This window comes from Zerene cesonia, chromosome 9 (assembly GCF_012273895.1).
Source record: "Zerene cesonia ecotype Mississippi chromosome 9, Zerene_cesonia_1.1, whole genome shotgun sequence".
Classification (NCBI taxonomy): domain Eukaryota; kingdom Metazoa; phylum Arthropoda; class Insecta; order Lepidoptera; family Pieridae; genus Zerene; species Zerene cesonia.
Genome location: NC_052110.1, coordinates 1,398,064 through 1,417,893, shown reverse-complemented (window position 1 = coordinate 1,417,893; position 19,830 = coordinate 1,398,064). Strand labels below are relative to the sequence as shown.

The 19,830-nt window shown below is 31.1% G+C and overlaps 1 protein-coding gene across 1 annotated transcript in view; it reads left to right on the top strand.

Moving 5' to 3' along the window:
* Positions 1–8,793: 8,793 nt before the first annotated feature.
* LOC119828956 overlaps positions 8,794–19,830 on the top strand; it is a 92,208-nt gene continuing 81,171 nt past the window's right edge. Inside the window, exon 1 of the mRNA XM_038351298.1 lies at positions 8,794–9,675. Within this exon, the coding sequence (XP_038207226.1) occupies positions 9,525–9,675 (151 nt within the window). The 5' untranslated portion in view covers positions 8,794–9,524. The remainder of the gene's footprint in view (positions 9,676–19,830) is intronic.

Below are 19,830 nucleotides of genomic sequence, written 5' to 3'. Positions count from 1 at the left end.
AACAAGCTACTGAGATGATAGTGAGAAATTCTTTTCAACGTGATGTTGTGCAATTAAGTAATGAAAATTAATAAGTAATGAGTATTATCAGCTCTATATACATTTCACAATATAACTTCGTCCACTAATCTGTACGTAGCGGATTGCAATTTATTAAAACAGACCGGGGACATGTGTCTTCGTGTGGCCAATGTTTTTCATTTGTTCTCCATATTAAATCCGTTATTTTTAAGGCTTAATAACAAAGGGTGTTTTAATTTTATTACTACATTTTTACATCATAATTGCGGTATTTAGTAATGTATTAAAAATTTGTCTTTGTATTAAATTTTTATAATCATTTGTATTTTCCATAATGAATTTACCTTTGGTACCTTAGAGGTAATTTTACAATAAATAATTCCTATTACAAATAGATACGTAAATATAAAATACACAAGTACCCATCAAATACAGGCTGTTATAAAAACTAAAATATAGTAAAAACTAATAATATTTTAGCAAAAAAGAAACGTTGCTGATTTACCATAACTGTAGTATAAAATTAATGGTAAAATAAATATATATTTTTCTCATTTAATCATGGTTCCTATGAAACATCCACATTCGGCCTTTTCTTTAATTTGAAATTAAATGAATATAGAATGCATAATAATCATGTTAGATTTAATCTATGTAATTACACTGGAGAATAAATTGTTGATTTCAGTTTATGTATAAAATATGAAGGCAAATTAAAAAATTCAATACTGTCACATAAAATTATCGATGGACATCGTTACATTTATGATATACCATATTCAATACCCGTCAGAGGTAAACATTATCCATCAATGGTTCCTGTAAAATTAATCCCCGTCCACTCAAACTAAAAGTAATAAATGCGTAGTTTAAACATAAAGTGGTGGAAGCGTTTATTGCACTAGCAATATTCAGAGTTATTGGACCCTCTGTCCCTTTTTACATAGCCCGTGCTCAGCTGTTTTTAATAGTTTGTAAGCCTGGACTAATAAAAATTTTCAATTTTTTCCAGCAAAAAAAAAGAGAATCGATGTAACTGAGAGGGTGATTTTAAATATGTTGTAATGGAAAGCGGCTGCGGCTGTATTGAATTTTTTATTCGTTTTGACGGTTTTTAATCCTTTAAAAACCGTTTAATTGTTAATTGGATGGTTATAGTTTTTTTTTTAACATACTTACTTAAGGTTCCCTAAAAAGCGTTTAACGTGAATTATAAGCTTATTATTCAACTTAACGCGAAAAACGAAAGGTGATATAGGGAGTTATATAAATAATGAAAGCGAAAGTGATTACCTGTCTGACTATCTCTTCTGCACTCCCAAACTACTGAATCTATTTGAATTAAATTTGGTAAATAGGTAGTGTAAGACCCGAGAAAGTGCAAATAATATATATTTATCGCGAAAAATCTACTCGAACGGGAACTGTGTGGAGAAAAGTCCGGATTATCTCTTCTCTTCTTGACTAAGCGAGCGAAGCCCCGGGCATAAAGCCACTTGAGAATAAACTTCAAAAGCACGTAAGCTGAGGCCTATATTATTTTAATTATCTGTATTTATTTATGTATGCATTTTTCTTTGTCCTCGTCCTTTTGTTCAAATATCTGCGATGGATATAGGATTAAGAAATCTTCGAATCTCTTTTCATTCCATTCTATTAAGATAACCAATTTAAATGCGTGTTTCTCAAATTCTCAGTCAACATTTCCAAACATCTTATTTAAAATATTCATTGTATATTCGTTTTCCTTACAGATCTCGTTCAATTACCTATCATATATATTCTTATTCTCATATATAGATTACAGTTTTCCCACCACTGGAACAAAACACAGGTTTAGCAATTAGACTATAGACAATAATACGGTTCCAATACAGTGCGATATATTAGACAGTACTACATCAATCAACGACACATTTGCATGCCATCGCTGTTAATTTTATCGTTCCTGCACTTGAATGCGAATAATTCAACAACTGCACCTGGTGTATCATTTGAAATTAGTTGGTGTGTTCGAACTAATCTAAGCGAAACTCCAGAACGGCTCGACCAGTTCGGCATTTTTTTCCCTGAATGATATAGGCTATATATGTACTCTAGGTCAAGTTGGAACCGCTAGCATGACACTATTTGAAAGATAAGTTCTTCTTCTTTTTTCGCCACGAATTAATTTAAAAAATGGTCGCCCAATTTTATAAATAATATTTTGTATATTTAAGATCTTTAACTGTGTAACGTATAACTTATAAGAACATATAGTAACTACTACGTATAAAATTATAAATATACGCAGCAAAATAGAATTTGTCTGTATTATGCTAATGGAGATTACACCTCTATCGATATATCAGCGCCCTTTTTAATCCAGAACAAATCAGTCTTTTAATTGTCAAAGACAAAAACCTACCTTAACAAACTATCGTTAATAATTATGATAGTAGGATGAAATGACTTTGTAAACAACGTACCGAAACCTGATAACAGCATGAATTAATATGTAAAATCAGAATGAATAAACAACGCCGGCTTTCAATCTATTATCCTGATACATCAAGTGTAAAATTGTATCTATCGATAAATTTGCATTTTTGCACTATACAATATTGACTGACTGATGCGTTGAAAGAGAATTTTTCATTGGTTTAAAAATTTTAAAGCTTCGCATCATCATCATCAGCCCATATAATATACTCGCGCTGCAGGGACTCGGGCATCCTATGAGAGTTCAGGCCTTAATCCACCACGCCCACCAAGTGCAAAGTCGTCGAACTTTTGATTCTTCAACCTGCCGGTTTCCTCACGATGTTTTCCTTCACATTTTCGAGCAGTGATGTGGATCATGTGCAGATAAACTGAAAAACAATTTATTTCCTGCACGCTCGTCTGCTCTCAAACGGACGACTTTTCGCTTTAAGCTTAACGTCCTAACCGCTGAGCCATCACTGCTTTATGCTTAATTTAAATTTTTGCGAAATAAATGCGAAAATATAGCCTTAAGACTTGATTTTGACCCACTATTAAAAGACTTAATTCACATTCACACTTATCAAAATTTTGTGATCATACAATAATTTCATGAGCTTATCTTATTATACAACACTCAATATAAGAGCTATTAAGACAATATAGTTGATTCTATGGTTAAAGCGAGTTTTAAGTGTTTTAAAACTATATTTATATATTTATGTTTCTATCCAGTATTAAACTGCAAAAGATATCCAGGCAAAAAAATGCTGGCTATTTTTAAATAAAATTAAGAGTTCACTTCAGAAATTTCCCAACTTTAAACAAAATTTCTTATTAATAAAAAACCATCGAGTCATAATTCAGTGCGATGTCGCCCATAAATCACCATAGAGCTTCCCATAATCCGTTTACATGTAGGTAATGTTAATAACATGGAAACATCATTTGCATGCAATTCCCCGTTTTGTTATGTAAAATTGAGTGCGAATATATTATATTGTGATAATGGAAAACCCATAAATTCATTACACACTTTGACATCGACAAATGAAAGGTTTCAACTAGCTGTTAATTATGTTGTTGATGTTATGGTAATCAAATAATTCTGTATTAGGATTTCAGTATCCTACTAATATTATAAATGCGAAAGTTTGTAAGGATGTGTGTGTGTTTGTTTCTCTTTCACGCAAAGACTACTGAACCGATTGCTTTGGAAGTTGGTACGTAGACAGCTGGACAACTGGAATAACATATATGCAACTTGTCATCCCGATATTCCTACGGGATGCGGACTTACGCGGGTTAAACCGCGCGGCGCAGCTAGTGTATCGTATTTGTGAAATATCAAATTTATATTTTATCTTTGTTTTTTAATTGATATAATTTAAATAAATTATTGAAGCCATTATGTTATACATTATGTTTGAATTAATAATTATATGTAGTAATTTACAGATTGTGCCTAAAATTTGTGTGAAAGTCTGTTTTTAATTATGGAGTAATGAATAATGAATCTCAGATCTAAAGAAAATATACAAATCGCTTCAGTGGTTTAAGTGTAAAGAAGAGACAGGCAGAGTTACTTCCACATTTATAATATTAATAGAGATTTAGTAGACGTATCGACACAAAAGTTTATAATGTGTAGTTATTGCATTGCTTCTCTTAAGTATTTAATAACTCAATAAGCTATAGATCAGACGCATTTTAGAGATTTTTCTTTCAGCGATTAAGCTATCAAATAAAAAATCATGCGTCGTTACTATATCAGATACACGTAGCAAGTGAGTATTTATAATCTCTACCGGGAACTGAACCTAAGCTACCTCTGTTAACAGTTGACTAATACACCAAAGGGCATTGTCTCTTAATGAAAAGAAAATTCACTTTTGTATCGAAATAACAGTTCATAACAAACTCACTGGCGAGATATCTTATCTGACCCAGGAATCGAACTCGGAGTGACTAGTAAGCTGTGTGGTGGAAGTTATAGAAAAACGCGTTTATTTGACCCATTTTTATTTCATTTTTACCTAGACCTGCGTAAGTGAGTTGATATTTTTATTCCCAATACTCTCGTGCGATAGACAAACAAAAAGGTTTACGCTCATACGGACAGTCATATATTATACGTATTTACTAAAGAGCGATTGATTTAATATAGCAAACGGATACAGTAATTTTATTTATTGCAATAGTCATTTCACTTAAATTGGCCTGCAATTTATGTATAAAGTATACAGTGTGATTGATATACATTAATTACAAACAATAATTTTATTAATTCGTTGTTTTATATTATCGTCATAATTATGAATTACTTTAAACAATATTTAAGTTAATATCATCATAGTTAAAAGGACTAAACAATAAACAGTTCGCGTTGTGCTTTAATATGGTATTTATTTATATTTCAGAGGAGAGACAGTTGCATCAATTGCAATCCCCAAAAGCCTCGATCGACCATTAATCTTCGCAATTCTTCCTGGCTCACCAACAAACGTACGTAGAAATTGAATTCTTATAAATTATACTGGATACTCTATACAAAGGCCAATCAGGTTCATTTTGTGGCGTAAAATCGAGCGGTAGCTGACACGCTGGATTATAGCGTAAGCGAGACCCTTAAAGGCCTTTTCAAATGTTCTACGCAGATAGACACGTCTGTTTGGACGGAAAATAAAACGAATCGAATGTGTGTAAAAATGACTTTGTGAATGGGTTAATAAAAATGTAAAAAGTGACAGTATTTATTTTTTTAAATTAAAGACTTGTAAACGGATTTTAAACGCGATTTATTCATTATATTACTAACCCGATATTTCGAACACTTTACAGCGAGCGTGGTCACGGGGAGACTGAGATATTAGATGTCTTGAAGTCTATCTAAATACTCGCGTAAAATCAAACACAAGAAAAAAGTATTTATTTTTATTTAATATTAATTGAAATGGTAATATGAAAGTATCAGTACATATGCAATGATTATATTGCTTTCACATTGAAGTTGATTATTATAAAAGGAATCAAAAAGATATTATAATCATACTTATTATGACGTACAAATTTCTTCGTAATTATGCTTAGTTTAATTGAAATATTGTACTCGATTTAATTATTAAATATTATGATATTTGATAATAGTAAAACATAAAAAATTATATAATAAAATAGAAAATAAATAAAAAACGTAAACAAATAATATAATTTAATGTAAATGGCATCAACTAGTATAAAGAGAATATAGAAAGTGAGTTGTAAAGAATACGTAAATAATGAAAATTTAAAGTCCTTTATTTTTAATAATGTATGTGAATTGCTTTTGAGTTTTATCTTTTTTCACAACTTAAACCGTAACTCTATAAACTCAACTGTAACAAACTCTTGGAAACTACTAGTAGCGCCATCTATTGTCACACATTTCAAAATTTTTGTCTAGATACAAACTATGATTTTAAGGACTATTAATTTTTTCTCATCGAACTCACAAATATACTCATAATCTAATTTAATGCGAAATTAAATGCAATGTTTTGGAAGGAATTATAGTTTTTTTAAACATCTGTCAGCCTTCTAGGCGATGATTCATGCTCATAATATTTTCTACTTTCATTTTAGACATGTCTTAACAAGACAGACGAATGCCTTTCTAGGTTACCAAGTGTATTCTATAATTATTTTATTTTTTAGCTAAGACTTTAAACTCAGAATTATGTCATCAAAATAAGGTAATGAATGAGTCAGACTGAAAGAAGATATTTTTTAACAAGTGTTCATAAGTAGGTAGCATTTTTTTTAAACCTTGCGTTGTTATATATATTATATCTTTTTTATCTTGTTTCTTAGCTACATCATGACTATAGTTCTATTAAGAAATAACTTTATAAATCTTTATAAATAGTACTTTTACATTTTTGAAAATTATATCGTAACCCAATATTAAAAAGAATAATTGCTATAATTGATATTTTATAACTTTTTTGCGATTTTCTAATCATAAGAAGTTACGTTAGGTAAATTTCGCATCGATATCGTAATTTTCCTCCATTACTAATAATTATATAATAAAAAATTATACCTTTTTCTAACAAAATTGTATGACCTACTTATAGGTAGGTGGGATATAAATTAAATGACTGTAATTTGGACCAAATCTTAAAAAGATAACTTTATAGTGCTTCAAACAAAACATTTAAAGCATTAAGTAGATATGATATATATGGTATTGTTACCCCTTGATTAAATGTTTTTTAGTATCATATTTACAAAGTAAAATCAGGACCACTAGCATAAGCAGAGCTAAATGGCCTAGACTTCTTTACAACTGAACTCGCTACTAAGTTCGTCTGGGTTCGGCATAGTTACAGGTGATGATGCAATGTGTTAAATTATTTCTTTCTTAGTCACCACGAATAAAGACATACCTATATATATTGGAATGGTTGTTATTAAGATCTTAATTGTGTATGTGTGTTTTAGTTTCATTTGTCGTATTAAATACTAGCTTCGCTCGGTTTCACCCACAACGCCTATGGACAATAGCAAGTATTTATATAGCTCATGTCTTATTCTGTTTAATAAGCTGTATTATTGTAAAGCTTCATTAAAATACATTTAGTGGTTTTTGCGTGAAAGAGTAGAAAACCCCATCCATTCTATACTTATAAACTTTCGCGTTTTTAATGTTTGTAGAATGGAAATATCTTAATAAAAGTGTGAGAATTTATCAATATACATAGTTTAGAAATTAAAAACTTTTCAACGGATTTTAAATGCGATTTATTCATTATATTATTAACCCGACGTTTCGAACACATACATAGTTTTTATAATTACATCTACGCAATAAATGTGAAATGTTAAATTTTATGAATGAACGTTATGGATATTGAATAGTGTACGGCATTTGAAGGATTTGGTTTTGATGAACATAATATAATAATATATAAGTGTTGTTGAGTTTGAATAATCAGGTGATAATATCAAATCATTTATAAGTAGGGTTTCCTACGAAAAATGATACTTAATATCTTTAAAAATAAAAGCTTTGCTGAATTCTTGTTTATTATGATATATGAAAGCATAAATTTTATTTGATGATTGTATGTGGTTCTTTTTACTGTGTTCATACTTTACCTTTCTAGAGCTGAAAAAAATCATACGTTTTCATACATTGATGTAGAGTCGTTCCGAAGTTAGTGATAACTCTCTCTCTCATTGCTCTCATTGCTTGGAAATATTAGTTTTGTTGAGGTTATTTAATTTATTTAAAGGTAAAACTCGCAAGGCAAACATTTTCAAGATGTTTAAAAACAGAAATACCTACCTATTAAGATGTATCATAATTTTAATCTTTTATGTTTTTGCTCTGTCAAATTCTACACATTATAAAAACGCTCAAGTTAATAAAGTTAAATTTATTTATTGATTACTAGCACATCTACCTAAATATATTACTTTACTTTTTAGTAAGTTGCATATCTAATTAAATTTAACCAATATATTTTTTATTGTAAAAGTAGAAAAATATTTTTAAATTTCATCTACAGTTTAAATATTCATTCAAGCACTACTCTACTTACAGTCACATAAACTACTAACAACCTTAAAAGACAACACTGCCAAATTTTAAAATACAATTTATTCCCAGCGCTTTGATGCACAATTTCATCATTTACTCTAAGTTCAACGAAACGATTTTACATCTAAAGCAATTATTTTTATTGCCCATATCGAGTCTAAACAAAGGTTCTCACTCGGCCCTAATCGCTAATAAACCCAAAAAGCACCTTCGATTGCACAAACTACCTTATGGCAAAACCGCGAACGTAAAATCGACGTACTAAACTCAACCATTACCGAATTACTACAAATAAAGCACACGCGTAAATTCTATCACGGTATCAAATAGCCCGGTCCTAAACTCGCATTAAAACGTGACGTTATCGTGAACAAAGAGTCGTTAAAGTCATAGATATCCCGGTAACAGGTCCACAGCCGAAAGCTCAGAGCAAAGTGAACGCGCCGTATCCAACAACCCCGTGCACTCGATATCTCCTCTCTTACGTCACCTCACCCCATACAAATACGCTCCTCTCATTGGTCAGTTCACTTTGCCGCGCTTTCTGCCACCAAATCGGAACCCCGATACGTTCGTGCTATCCCTTTCGCAAAGGGATTTATTCCTGAAAACAGACCGAGAACACCTATATCTATCAATGCTGTTATGACAGTGATGTAACCAGCTCGAAATGAGACGGAAGATTTTTCCGCTGCGCGCGCGAAAGGGACGGCGATGGCCGTGTCACAGTTGATTGTAGTGGTAGAGTGCGAAGGGAACGTGCTACCGTGCGTTCAACTATTTATAATCAAATAGGGTGCAGCGGTGTGAGCGTATGTTTACGTTATGCACCACGCACACAGCCACGCGCGCGTCGAGCGAGGCAATGATGTGCACAAAGTATTATCCCTTATTACACGATCCGCTTCCGCGCTGGCTGCACGTACAATAGTTGTCAGTCGACCTCTTTTGTAGAGCGGTGTGCGAAGTTTCAGTTTGTTTACGAAAAGCCGAGCGATGCATAGTGCGTTAGTTAGCGCGATTGTGTCATCGACCGAGCGTCGGTTATCGCTAAATTGCGAGTGAATCACGGACAATGCTCGCTGCGGAGTTTTCGCAAAAACTTTTTGTGTATCTGTGAACTTTTGAGGTCGTAACTTGTGATCTCCTTGCCGCCAAATCGAACTGTGCCTGTGTCCAAGTGTTGAGTGAACTCTGTGTGATTTATAAACATTTTTATATTTTATTCGAGGTTGAAAATATTAAATTTTGAACTTTTATCTTGCCTTACGATTTGGAAATATTTCCTACAAATTAAAGTACAGTTGGCAAAAAAAAATTACATTTATACTGGATGAAAATTGAAAACATCACACGAGAGCGAAGTGCATAAAACGCGCACAGCATTTATGTATACAAAACAAACCGCAATCTGTCCACGCTTCTTCCGTCGAAAAAGGCGTTGTGAGAGACAAAGATGGCAATAGCATTCAACTTGCCGAGCGAGAGGGAGGCGACAGAGGAGAACTTTTCACGTTTGAACCGGCTTCTAGCCGAGTTGTACGAGGTCCTATGCCACATCTTGGTATCACGACAGCCTGGGCAAGAAGTGCAGGACAATCGCCGAGGTGAGTGCCCTCGCGAGCCTAACGTACCACCTTACCACTTAAGATGCAATTCGACCTACATCGTGAATTTGGTGATGGTAGTAGCCATCCTTAAAGTGTCCCTGGCGTCATCTCTCTTCAATACCGTGAGATAAGAGAAGAATCTAGATAAGTATTGTTAACGGTGATACTGCAAAGCAGATTTGGACTATTGTTACGTAATTTTAAGTCCAGTATTTGTATTCCAAGAGATGTTGTGTCAAACTGCACTTAATTTGTAAATGGTGGTCACGAATTAAAATTCACAATCTCGGCATTGTTCGTTTTAATTCGTCTTGCATTTAACACACTTTTGCTTCCGATGAATTTTGCTTTACAAATTTTGAGTGAAGTTCGACAAAACCTCAACAATAATTGTACTCAAATGATAAGTGCATTTATAATGTTGCATTACTACGAGATAACATAATTGTTGTAAATCGATAAATGTGGTCGTAATACCATGCATATTTTGTTTACGAAAATGAATTAATTCTAATATTTTTTTTTAATAATTATTAAATCAAATTTCCCTGCTGACCGTAGAAAATATAATTTCATTAGTTCTGTTAAGTTTTTATATTTAGTTACATTTCCATTTGATCTCTTATTTTGTTTTAACAATTTTGAATAGTATAGAAACAGTTAGTTTAATTTATTGTAATAGTAATGAGGCGAGTAGCATTTAAATATGGTATAATATTAATTTGTTTGAGGATCTCTTAATTTTAGTTGCAAATGATCGATAGTCATGAATTATTCGTAGATAATTTCGATTTACGCCAAATATTAGTGGAATACGCCTCGGCAGATAAAATTCAAATGTTCTGTAATTTATCTAAATCTAAATATAAGAAATTGTTACATTACCACTTGTAAATATTTACTGAATTTTGTTGAAATAATATTTTAATCGATTATGTTCTGTTTTAATAAAGTGTAAAACGAAAAAAAAAATGTAAAAAATCATGAATAACTTAATGGTGTAGATTTTAATTTTTGAATTGTAAATATTGCATTTAAAATTTGTGATTTCTATGTAAGCCTTTTCTATACATTTATTATTTCACAAGTATCAATTTATAATGTAAGCCGCATGTAATCTTTATAATAACTGGATTGTGTTTAGTTCCCCGCTGTGGGTTAATATTGTGGAATAAATTTATTATTTTCTAGAAAAATCTTTGATTTTACTCCACTCTTCTCCAGTCGCCCCCACACATTCATTGCAATCAAATCTATCGAAATTTTAAAATTCGAATTACATTAGATATTTAAAAATAGAATCGAAACGTTTCGCTATAAATACCACGATACGTATATATAAATAAACGTCAATAGAACGCTATATTTAACTGAAAATGTTTATATGATATGCGCGTGTAAGTCACAGATTATAAACAGTGTTCGCCGCTCGTCAATCAAGCCAAAAATAACTAAATAACAGCCTGCGAGACATGTTGTTACATGTTGGCTGCATTGTTTTAATAATGACAAACAGTTCGATGTTTAAAGTGAATATGGGTTTTTATTTTGGGTAAATAATATTTAGAGATAAATAAAAACTTATTTTTAAGGGTAGGACCTTTGAGTATATAAATAAAATTTAAAAAAGAAATCTCTAATCTGGTGAAAAATTTTACAATAATCTTAAACGGACTATGATAAAGTCTCTTATTAGATAGAGTATTTCTTGATAAAGCCGTGATTATAAATAAAAAGGAATTCAAGCAATAAATAAAATGTGCATTCTGTAAAATTAATAAATTTTTATAGCAGCTTTTATTTTTCGTACACATTTAATTTGTAATAACAATGAAAACAATATTTATGATTTCACGAACGCAGTGTTCGTTAAAATTTAATTAAGCAATAACTTTCTTATACATGATACCGAAGGAAATTTTTATGCTCAAATTACTGCATAAAGCCTTCATTTTTAAAACATATTATAAATATAACACTTACAATTAATCTTACACATTTAAATCTAGATATTTAGGGTACTAGAACCTAGAAGAAAATTACGCGCCATATCTTTTACGTTCAAGCTTTATTTTTGAGAAATTCGTAGGACCTTAGAAAGGGATAAACGATAAACTAGTTCAAACTCGAAACATGAAGTCGCTCTGAATCGTGGAAACAGTCACGAAGCGAATTGGCCCAAGTTCAATTTAAGAGGCGGTTAACGCAAAACTTAATTTAATATGAATAACTAATTAAAGTATATATAAAAAGACTGCATAATATTAAAAATAAGTTTGTTACGTGAAGCGTGATATATATTCATTTATATCTTACGTATAACGTAAGAATCTGGCTTCGACTACAGAAATTATAAGACTACATGTGGAAAATGTGCCCTTGGAAAATATTAAAAGATACCAAAATAAAAATATTTATCTTTTCTACATTATAAGACATACAATTTCGGTGGAGCTTAATTATTTCATTAGCTTTATAAATGACCACATAATATCTTTAAAAATAATTTTACTTTATAAATAAAGACTATATCAAAAATCTGGGTTGGTTATACTGAAAAGAAAATTCTAAATTGATATTACTTTGAACGGAATAAAAAACACTAAAACACCAGCTTGTAAATAAAGACAATATTACCAGAAGTGTTTCAGTAAGAAAGTAAATTGTTATATTACATTATAACATTGTTATTATATTCCATACTAAAAGTGTATAACTTAATCCGTTTAACACTGATATTGGACTCGACATTCGAAAGGAAAATCATTAGCTATCATTGTAGTAGAAAACGAAATCTTATTAGATATTATGGCAAATATTTCATAATATATTATTATTCAATTAACAATAAAAGATGCGTATTTTGCGTACAGCTTTTATTTTTTCATATTGTTTATTCTATAAGTTTCATTAAAAAGTATTTGTATCAATATAAATAGGTAATTGTTTCATATGTTTTAAAAACGAAATTATGTACTTGTAAAGTATTCTGTCTTTATTCTTTACAAACAGATTAGGTATATATGTACCTAGTGAAGGTAAAAGAAAAGTATTTTTAGAGAAAAAAGCATGATATATAAAAATAGCAATTCTGGCAACCGTTTATAATGATTATAATGTTTCACATAAATGTACTATCATTTAAACATTACATATTTCTAATAAGAATTTCACTCAAAGCAAAATTCATCTCATATAACTACTATAATATATTATGTGTGTTACTTACTTTATAAGTGTGTTTAATTGTATAGGACCTATTTTAAATGTTCTTCATGTTAATCCTTAGGTGTGGTCTATTACAATTAAAATACAACAACCGAAGGTAAGTCACGCTTACGATTATCATTCGAGTGGAAAAAGATCGACTTTTTTCCGATTTGTTTTTGAAAAGGCATCGATGCAACAATCGATTATTTTTTCACGCTGCTACAATGGCGTCGATAATTCTTGGAATAACGAATTCATTTCATCCTATCGGTGTTATGGTGGGAATGTCCCCATGTGGGGTATGGGGCAGACACTCTTTTCGTTTATGTGAATTGTTAAATGATTTTTCTTGTACGACGAAGTTGTCCAATGGTGTATTGGGTAACAGTAGAGATAAGTGGGTTCCATTCCCACTATATAAAGAAATATGCTACAATAAGCGCTAGTATCTTATAATCTTATTTGTAATTAAATTAAATCAATTAATAATGTTTAACATCAGTCCAATAAGAGTTACAAAGTTGAGATTCAAACCCCAAATCTATTTCCATCATACACTAATACGATACTTCTGTATGGTATTTCGTTGTATGTGACCATAACGGTATTAAAGTAACTTCTTAAAAGCAAGAAAACACCACCCCACGAAACATAATTTGAACAATCCCATTCCACGCAATTAAACTTTAAAACTTCTAGTGTCGGGTAACCGTTATGCAAATGATAATATTATTTACAAAGGTTTTCGCAGCATCTTAATAAATACACTTGCAACATTAATTTCATTCATGGATAACTCTGAATAATAATATCAAATTGTGGTTAATTTACAAGAATTTACATTAATTATAACGAACTTTTCTATTTGTTGTTATGTTAAACTAGCTGCGCCCCGCGGTTTCACCCGCGTAAGTCCGTATTCCGCAGGAATATCGGGATAAAAAGTTGCCTTTATGTTATTCCAGTTGTCCAGCTGTCTACGTACCAAATTTAATTACAATCGGTTCGGGGGTTTTTGCGTGAAAGAGCAACAAACACACACACATCCTTACAAACTTTCGCATTTATAATATTAGTAGGATATACATGTACATATTTTTTATTTATTTAAATCAACGTAGTAAATGCATCTTGTATATTATCATACTTTGTCGCTTATCAAGTACCTACTTAAATTGGCCAATATTTACATCACACCATACATTTCATTAAATAAAACAGAGCAGTTTCTGGTAGCCTTTAACTGAATTTTAATTAAAATATAATTATTTTGTCAACAGGATCAGACACATATTCGTTTGTTGTATTTTTATTGCGATAACATAGTATTATCCGAGTAGACCAGTACCGTATCAGAGGACAGACCTTAAGGTGACATGCAGTATTCCATTGTATACATGGCCCAACTAGACAGGCTGTGCCCAGAGCTGGGTCCGCTGTTATTTTAATGTTTTTTTGGCAAATAACAATATAATTTATAAATCTCTCTAGCTATCACTTCATCATATTAATTATAGCTTATGAAACGATTTGTTAGCGTTTGCAATAAAATTTAGATAAAATAAATGTACTCAATAATAATATTTAATCTATATTAATATTATAAAGCTGAAGAGTTCGTTTGTTTGTTTGAACGCATTAATCTCAGGGACTAGTGGTCCGATTTGAAAAAATTGTTTCAGTGTTAGATAGCCGATTTATTGAGAAAGGCTATAGACTATATATGTACTACTGGCGAAGCCGGGGTGGACCGCTAGTATATTATAAAGTGGTAAGCACTGTCTACATTCTGTTTCGATTTCCACAGGTTCAGTTTACAGTACAACAGAATCCCAAACGCCCTTCATACAAACATTTTATTGTGCTTAACGTAAACTAACAATGCTTTTAGAGCGATTACCCCAGTGCCAGATTTTTTGCTCCCGAATGGCTTGCACATGCAAGGGGACGTGAAACATAACACAGGTGCTGTGAAATGTTGGTTCTACACGATCCGTTGCATGCATATATGGCATGTGCATCATATTGCATGAAGATTCTTCCAATCTTGACGATGATTCTATTCTAATCATTCTAGCTGTAACCCGCGGCGTCAATCGCGTTGTACCCGGGTATAAAGTACCCAATGAGCGAATCAAGACTGTTATCTATCTCTGTACCAAATTTAATATAGATACGATAAGCTGTTTTCGCTTGAAAGAGTAAAAAACATCCATTCATCCTCTATCTATGCTTACAAACTTTCGCGCTTATAATATTAGTAGGATAACTATTTATTAAATGAAGATTAATACGTAAATTTCATTATGAAAACATAAAAACGTCATGAAAGATAGATAAATTCCATTATGAAAATATAAACAAACTTGTACATATCTCTCTTAAGCGTTAATTTATTATTTGTTTAATTTTGTCCCTCCATTTGTTGTACGAAACCCTTACGATGTTTCGTGATTGAAAAGAATTTAATCAAGTTTTCGATCGGTTGATATTTTACTAAGTTTAAAACATCTAATATATTTTGTTAACGCATCTTGTACATGGTAGAATGTATTATTATATGATACGATAAGCCAATTTCACAGATCGTAAGCATGTAAAGCCGACTTGAGCGATAACTGTGTACAAGCCACGTTTTTTCGTCGAAAAAGGGGAGTTTAAATATTCCACAGGTGTTGTTTAAAACAGGTGTCTAGCCTTCATTTAGGGTTACGAAGTTTACAGTTTCTTTAATTTATTTCTTTATCATTCAATGTTTATCTTTGATGAGATGGAATAAGGATAAAAATAGAGTGACGAGAATCTTTAATTAAATGTCGATTTATTTATAGAATAGCATTTGATGATAAGTGTAATTATTGTTTTTTGATATTTTATAATGTATGTTATATGGAATAATGTTATCCTAATTTTAAATACATGGAACTGTGTACTTATTAATGTTAATTTTAAATCATTTATTTGTTCTTAATTAAGCAAACATCTTTACCGTAATATTATATAGTATGATTTTCCGCATTTATCCTTAAATAAATTAAAATAACGATATATTTATGAACATTGCAAATTTATAAGTACCTACTTAAATTTTATATTATTATATACAATTAGAAATTAATGATAAAAATAACACCTTAAATGGTTCTTTGAGTATGGCACGTTAGGATATCGCATCCAAATATAAAAACCGATTCACATAAATATATCACGCATACATTCAGGTATACACAAGATTTAACAAATGACACACTGTTTACTCCAGCAGACCTATCATGTCCAGACATGTCCATACTGTTAACTTGTTTTTGTTTTACGCAGAATAATAATTTATTGCCGCTGCCTATGAAGCGGATTAGAATGCATTTTTATGGCACTTCAAAAGGTTTTCAAAGCTTTAAAGTAAGACTGGAGATATTGAATAATTTGTTAAATGGATTTCTTATTAGCCGTGTGTTGATTGTTAAAATTGTTTCTTACTTAACAATGGAGTAAAATGTTTGTTAAAACAATAAGAAAGAGGAATTCTTGAGTGAGAATAGCTCTATAAATTCGATGATCGATCGTCAATGTGCGATCAGTTATATGACAAGCCATAATTAGAACTCTCCTACTACCAGAATATTCTCTTACCTCTACTTCACTCTCTTCTACTATTAGTACACTCATATTGTATTGCCTCCGCCAGGTAACGAACACGGGTCCTCTAACTTCTTACCTGGTCATCCACTGTACTTATAAGTGAATCATCCATCCCTACTAACATTATAAATGTGAAAGTAGCTTTCTCTGTCTGTCCGTCTGTCTGTTACGATTTCACGCCTAAACCACTGAACCAATTTTGATGTAATCTTGTATGAAGGTAGAACTGAACTTGAGAAAGAACATAGGATGATTTTTATCGCGAAAAAAAGGGTAGAAGGAGTTGAAATAGGGAGATGAAAGCGATATGACCGAATTTCACGCGGGCGAACCCGCGGGCGCGAAAGCTAGTTGTAGATAAAAATTAGCGTTATTTAAATATGGAAGTTCGTAATTATAAGAGAAAAAACAATAAACCAATAACACAGTTCAACCGAGTTGGATAATTGTGACATACTGACACACTACATTCGAAAGGTCTGCTCCTTGACATTTTAGCATTTTGCGCCCTCCCCCCTCCTCCCCCTGATCATTAGTTGACGAACTAATACTGCAATTTGCGCGGAATACTCCGTCCCTCTTATGCAATATTTAACAACTAGTATAGATACCAGTGGCTTCATATAACAACCGTTATTTAACCTTTTTGTTTGTTTTATTAAGCAAAGAATACAATGTAACGAAATATGGTCTAATGAAGGAAAGAGCGGGGGCTTCATCACCTAATATACATATTCAGTTACTTAGTTTAGGCACCTGTCTCATACAACCTTTATCCTGAAATGAAGTGTTTTAATTTTTTCATTTTACTTTTATTAGTGACACAATAAGTCTATTTTTTCTAAATATCTGTACTCCGCTATATAGGTAGAAGTAATTCGAATAAGTCATTAATATTTTTAGAATGGCATATAAATACAGTATTGAAAAACAAAAGCATTATTTTGACCAGGGAATTAACGAGTAAATTTTTCATAATATGTATTCATCGATGTGCCAGTACCGGTACAATAATAAAACACCAACCCACAAGCAACAATGTATATCGAAAATGATATAATTTCATACGCGTAAAACATTTACGTACTCTTAGAAAATGAACGTACACTTAGCAGTGTCAACAAACACAATGACCTAAGGCCCTTTGTCTCGTAATTGGCCACACGTGGTCCGTCCATCTGGTAAGTAAGAACTTTAATAACACCATAATCACGCTTTATTAAGTTATGTGATTCTTTGTTTAAAACTTTAGCGCAGTTACCGTTACTATAAATGAAATTACATCCACTTGTAACACAAGTTTTGCTTAGCTTTATTTAGATTTACGCCGGTTTTTCACTATTCTTCCAATATGTTTTTTGATCAAATTCTATAGGAATCGTGTTAGGACTTATTACTCAAAATGTTTCATACCATTAATGGCAAATACATTCTATCAAATGAAATTAACGTTTAGGTGAAATGCGCCTTTGAATCACTCTATAGACTTATAATTTCTTTCTCATTTAATAAATAAAAGGATAAAGCTTCTAAAACACAGCCATTATCTCTCTACCTCAATAACTTTCGTTTTAAGATATTCAATTACTATCTATCCAATTGAGCAAATGTTCAACGTCAATGAAATACAATTATGTATGTTTTATGCTGAATTTATATTCTTATCAAGAAATCTTATTTCAACATTAATTTTCAAATCTTCACAACGGTTCTTGAACATTCATAAACATAAATATAATTATGTTGTTAATGTTAACTTGACACCTTATTGAATGTGTTCAATTTACCGATGATTATATATTACATAAACAATAAACTTATCATAAACAATATAACATAATTAGTAAATACTTGAATAAAATTAAATTAATTTATTTGAGTGAATTCATTATAACAATGCAAATTTCATATGCTTAAATTGTGTTGATATTATATACATCTTCTGATTCGATTTTTAAAATAAATCTGCTGACCGCCAGTTCTTTTAACATTTCTTCAAAACGTATTATTATTTCTTTGAAAAAAATATACCGACACAGAGCTTACACCATTTTGTTTACTAAAATGTATCATAACAGTAAGTAAAAGATAATAACATAATTATGCATTTAAAACGTGGGAAGAACATTCTCGCTCCATTGCATGAGAAAGAATTAAATCGTTCTTTAGTTTTGTTTTATTGACAATTAGGACTGTTTAATTGTGGTCCAAAATAATGAAAATAGCTGGTTTGAGTTCGGATACCTACAGATGTAGACGAAATTTAAGACTTTTTCATATTTTGTGTAATACGAGAACGTATTTAGAACAATTTGAAAGATGGTAGAAATAATTAGTTATAATTGTATGAATTGTATTCTATTATCACATAAGACATTATAAGCTCAAAGATTATATACCTGCCTATGCTTCTAATTTCGTAAATTTGATGACTCGACCATTATGCATAACTCACACACTAACTCAGAACCTTTAATAGCATCGGATATTTAATATTATTGATTAATTTAACTGTGACTTAGTATAAAAATTACACTAATTATTTGACGCGCCTGTCATTGCTTCTTACCAACATGACGCAAATGTCTTAATAACAAAGAAACCTAAAAATCTCACAGAAAAACAAATTTTCACATTAATATCTGCCCATATAAACATTATCCATCTTCATATCGCAAATCATTTAGAAAGTCAAAACGTCAGACAAAGGTTCATAAAATTTAACAAAAAACATAACGCATTTATTACTCGTCAACTTGGCGGGAATCTCGCGTTTAATGAGCGGTTAAACCAGATTTTATCCAAACTTATATGTCGATTTTAGTCACGACTCTCTTTGACGATTATGAGACGTTTAAAAAATGCGAGATATTTTCATTGAAAAGCTAATAAACATTGTTAATAGCCTCAAAACTGACAATATGAGGCAGATTAATGGCTTTTTAAAATAATTCTCTTGTGACATGAAGATGTAATAAAATAAAAGCTTCAACGAGTTTTCCGAAATGTTTTGGGTACAATACTACAATACAATATATTATTGTGTATAACTTTGGTATATTTATAAACATTTTGTTTTTTAGAAAAAACCTTTTCTTTAACGATACATTTATTATTCTGTGAATTTATAGAACTAAATATTCAGATAAAATGTTTTTTAGAAAAATCCCTTTCCCAGTTAAGGAAAATAAAGATAAGATGTACACGTGAAAATCACTGTATTGTGTATTGTTTTTTCTAAGAAATATTAAACTTTACCGAATTCTGTTTTTATAATTAAATTAGCTGAACCGGCAAACGCTG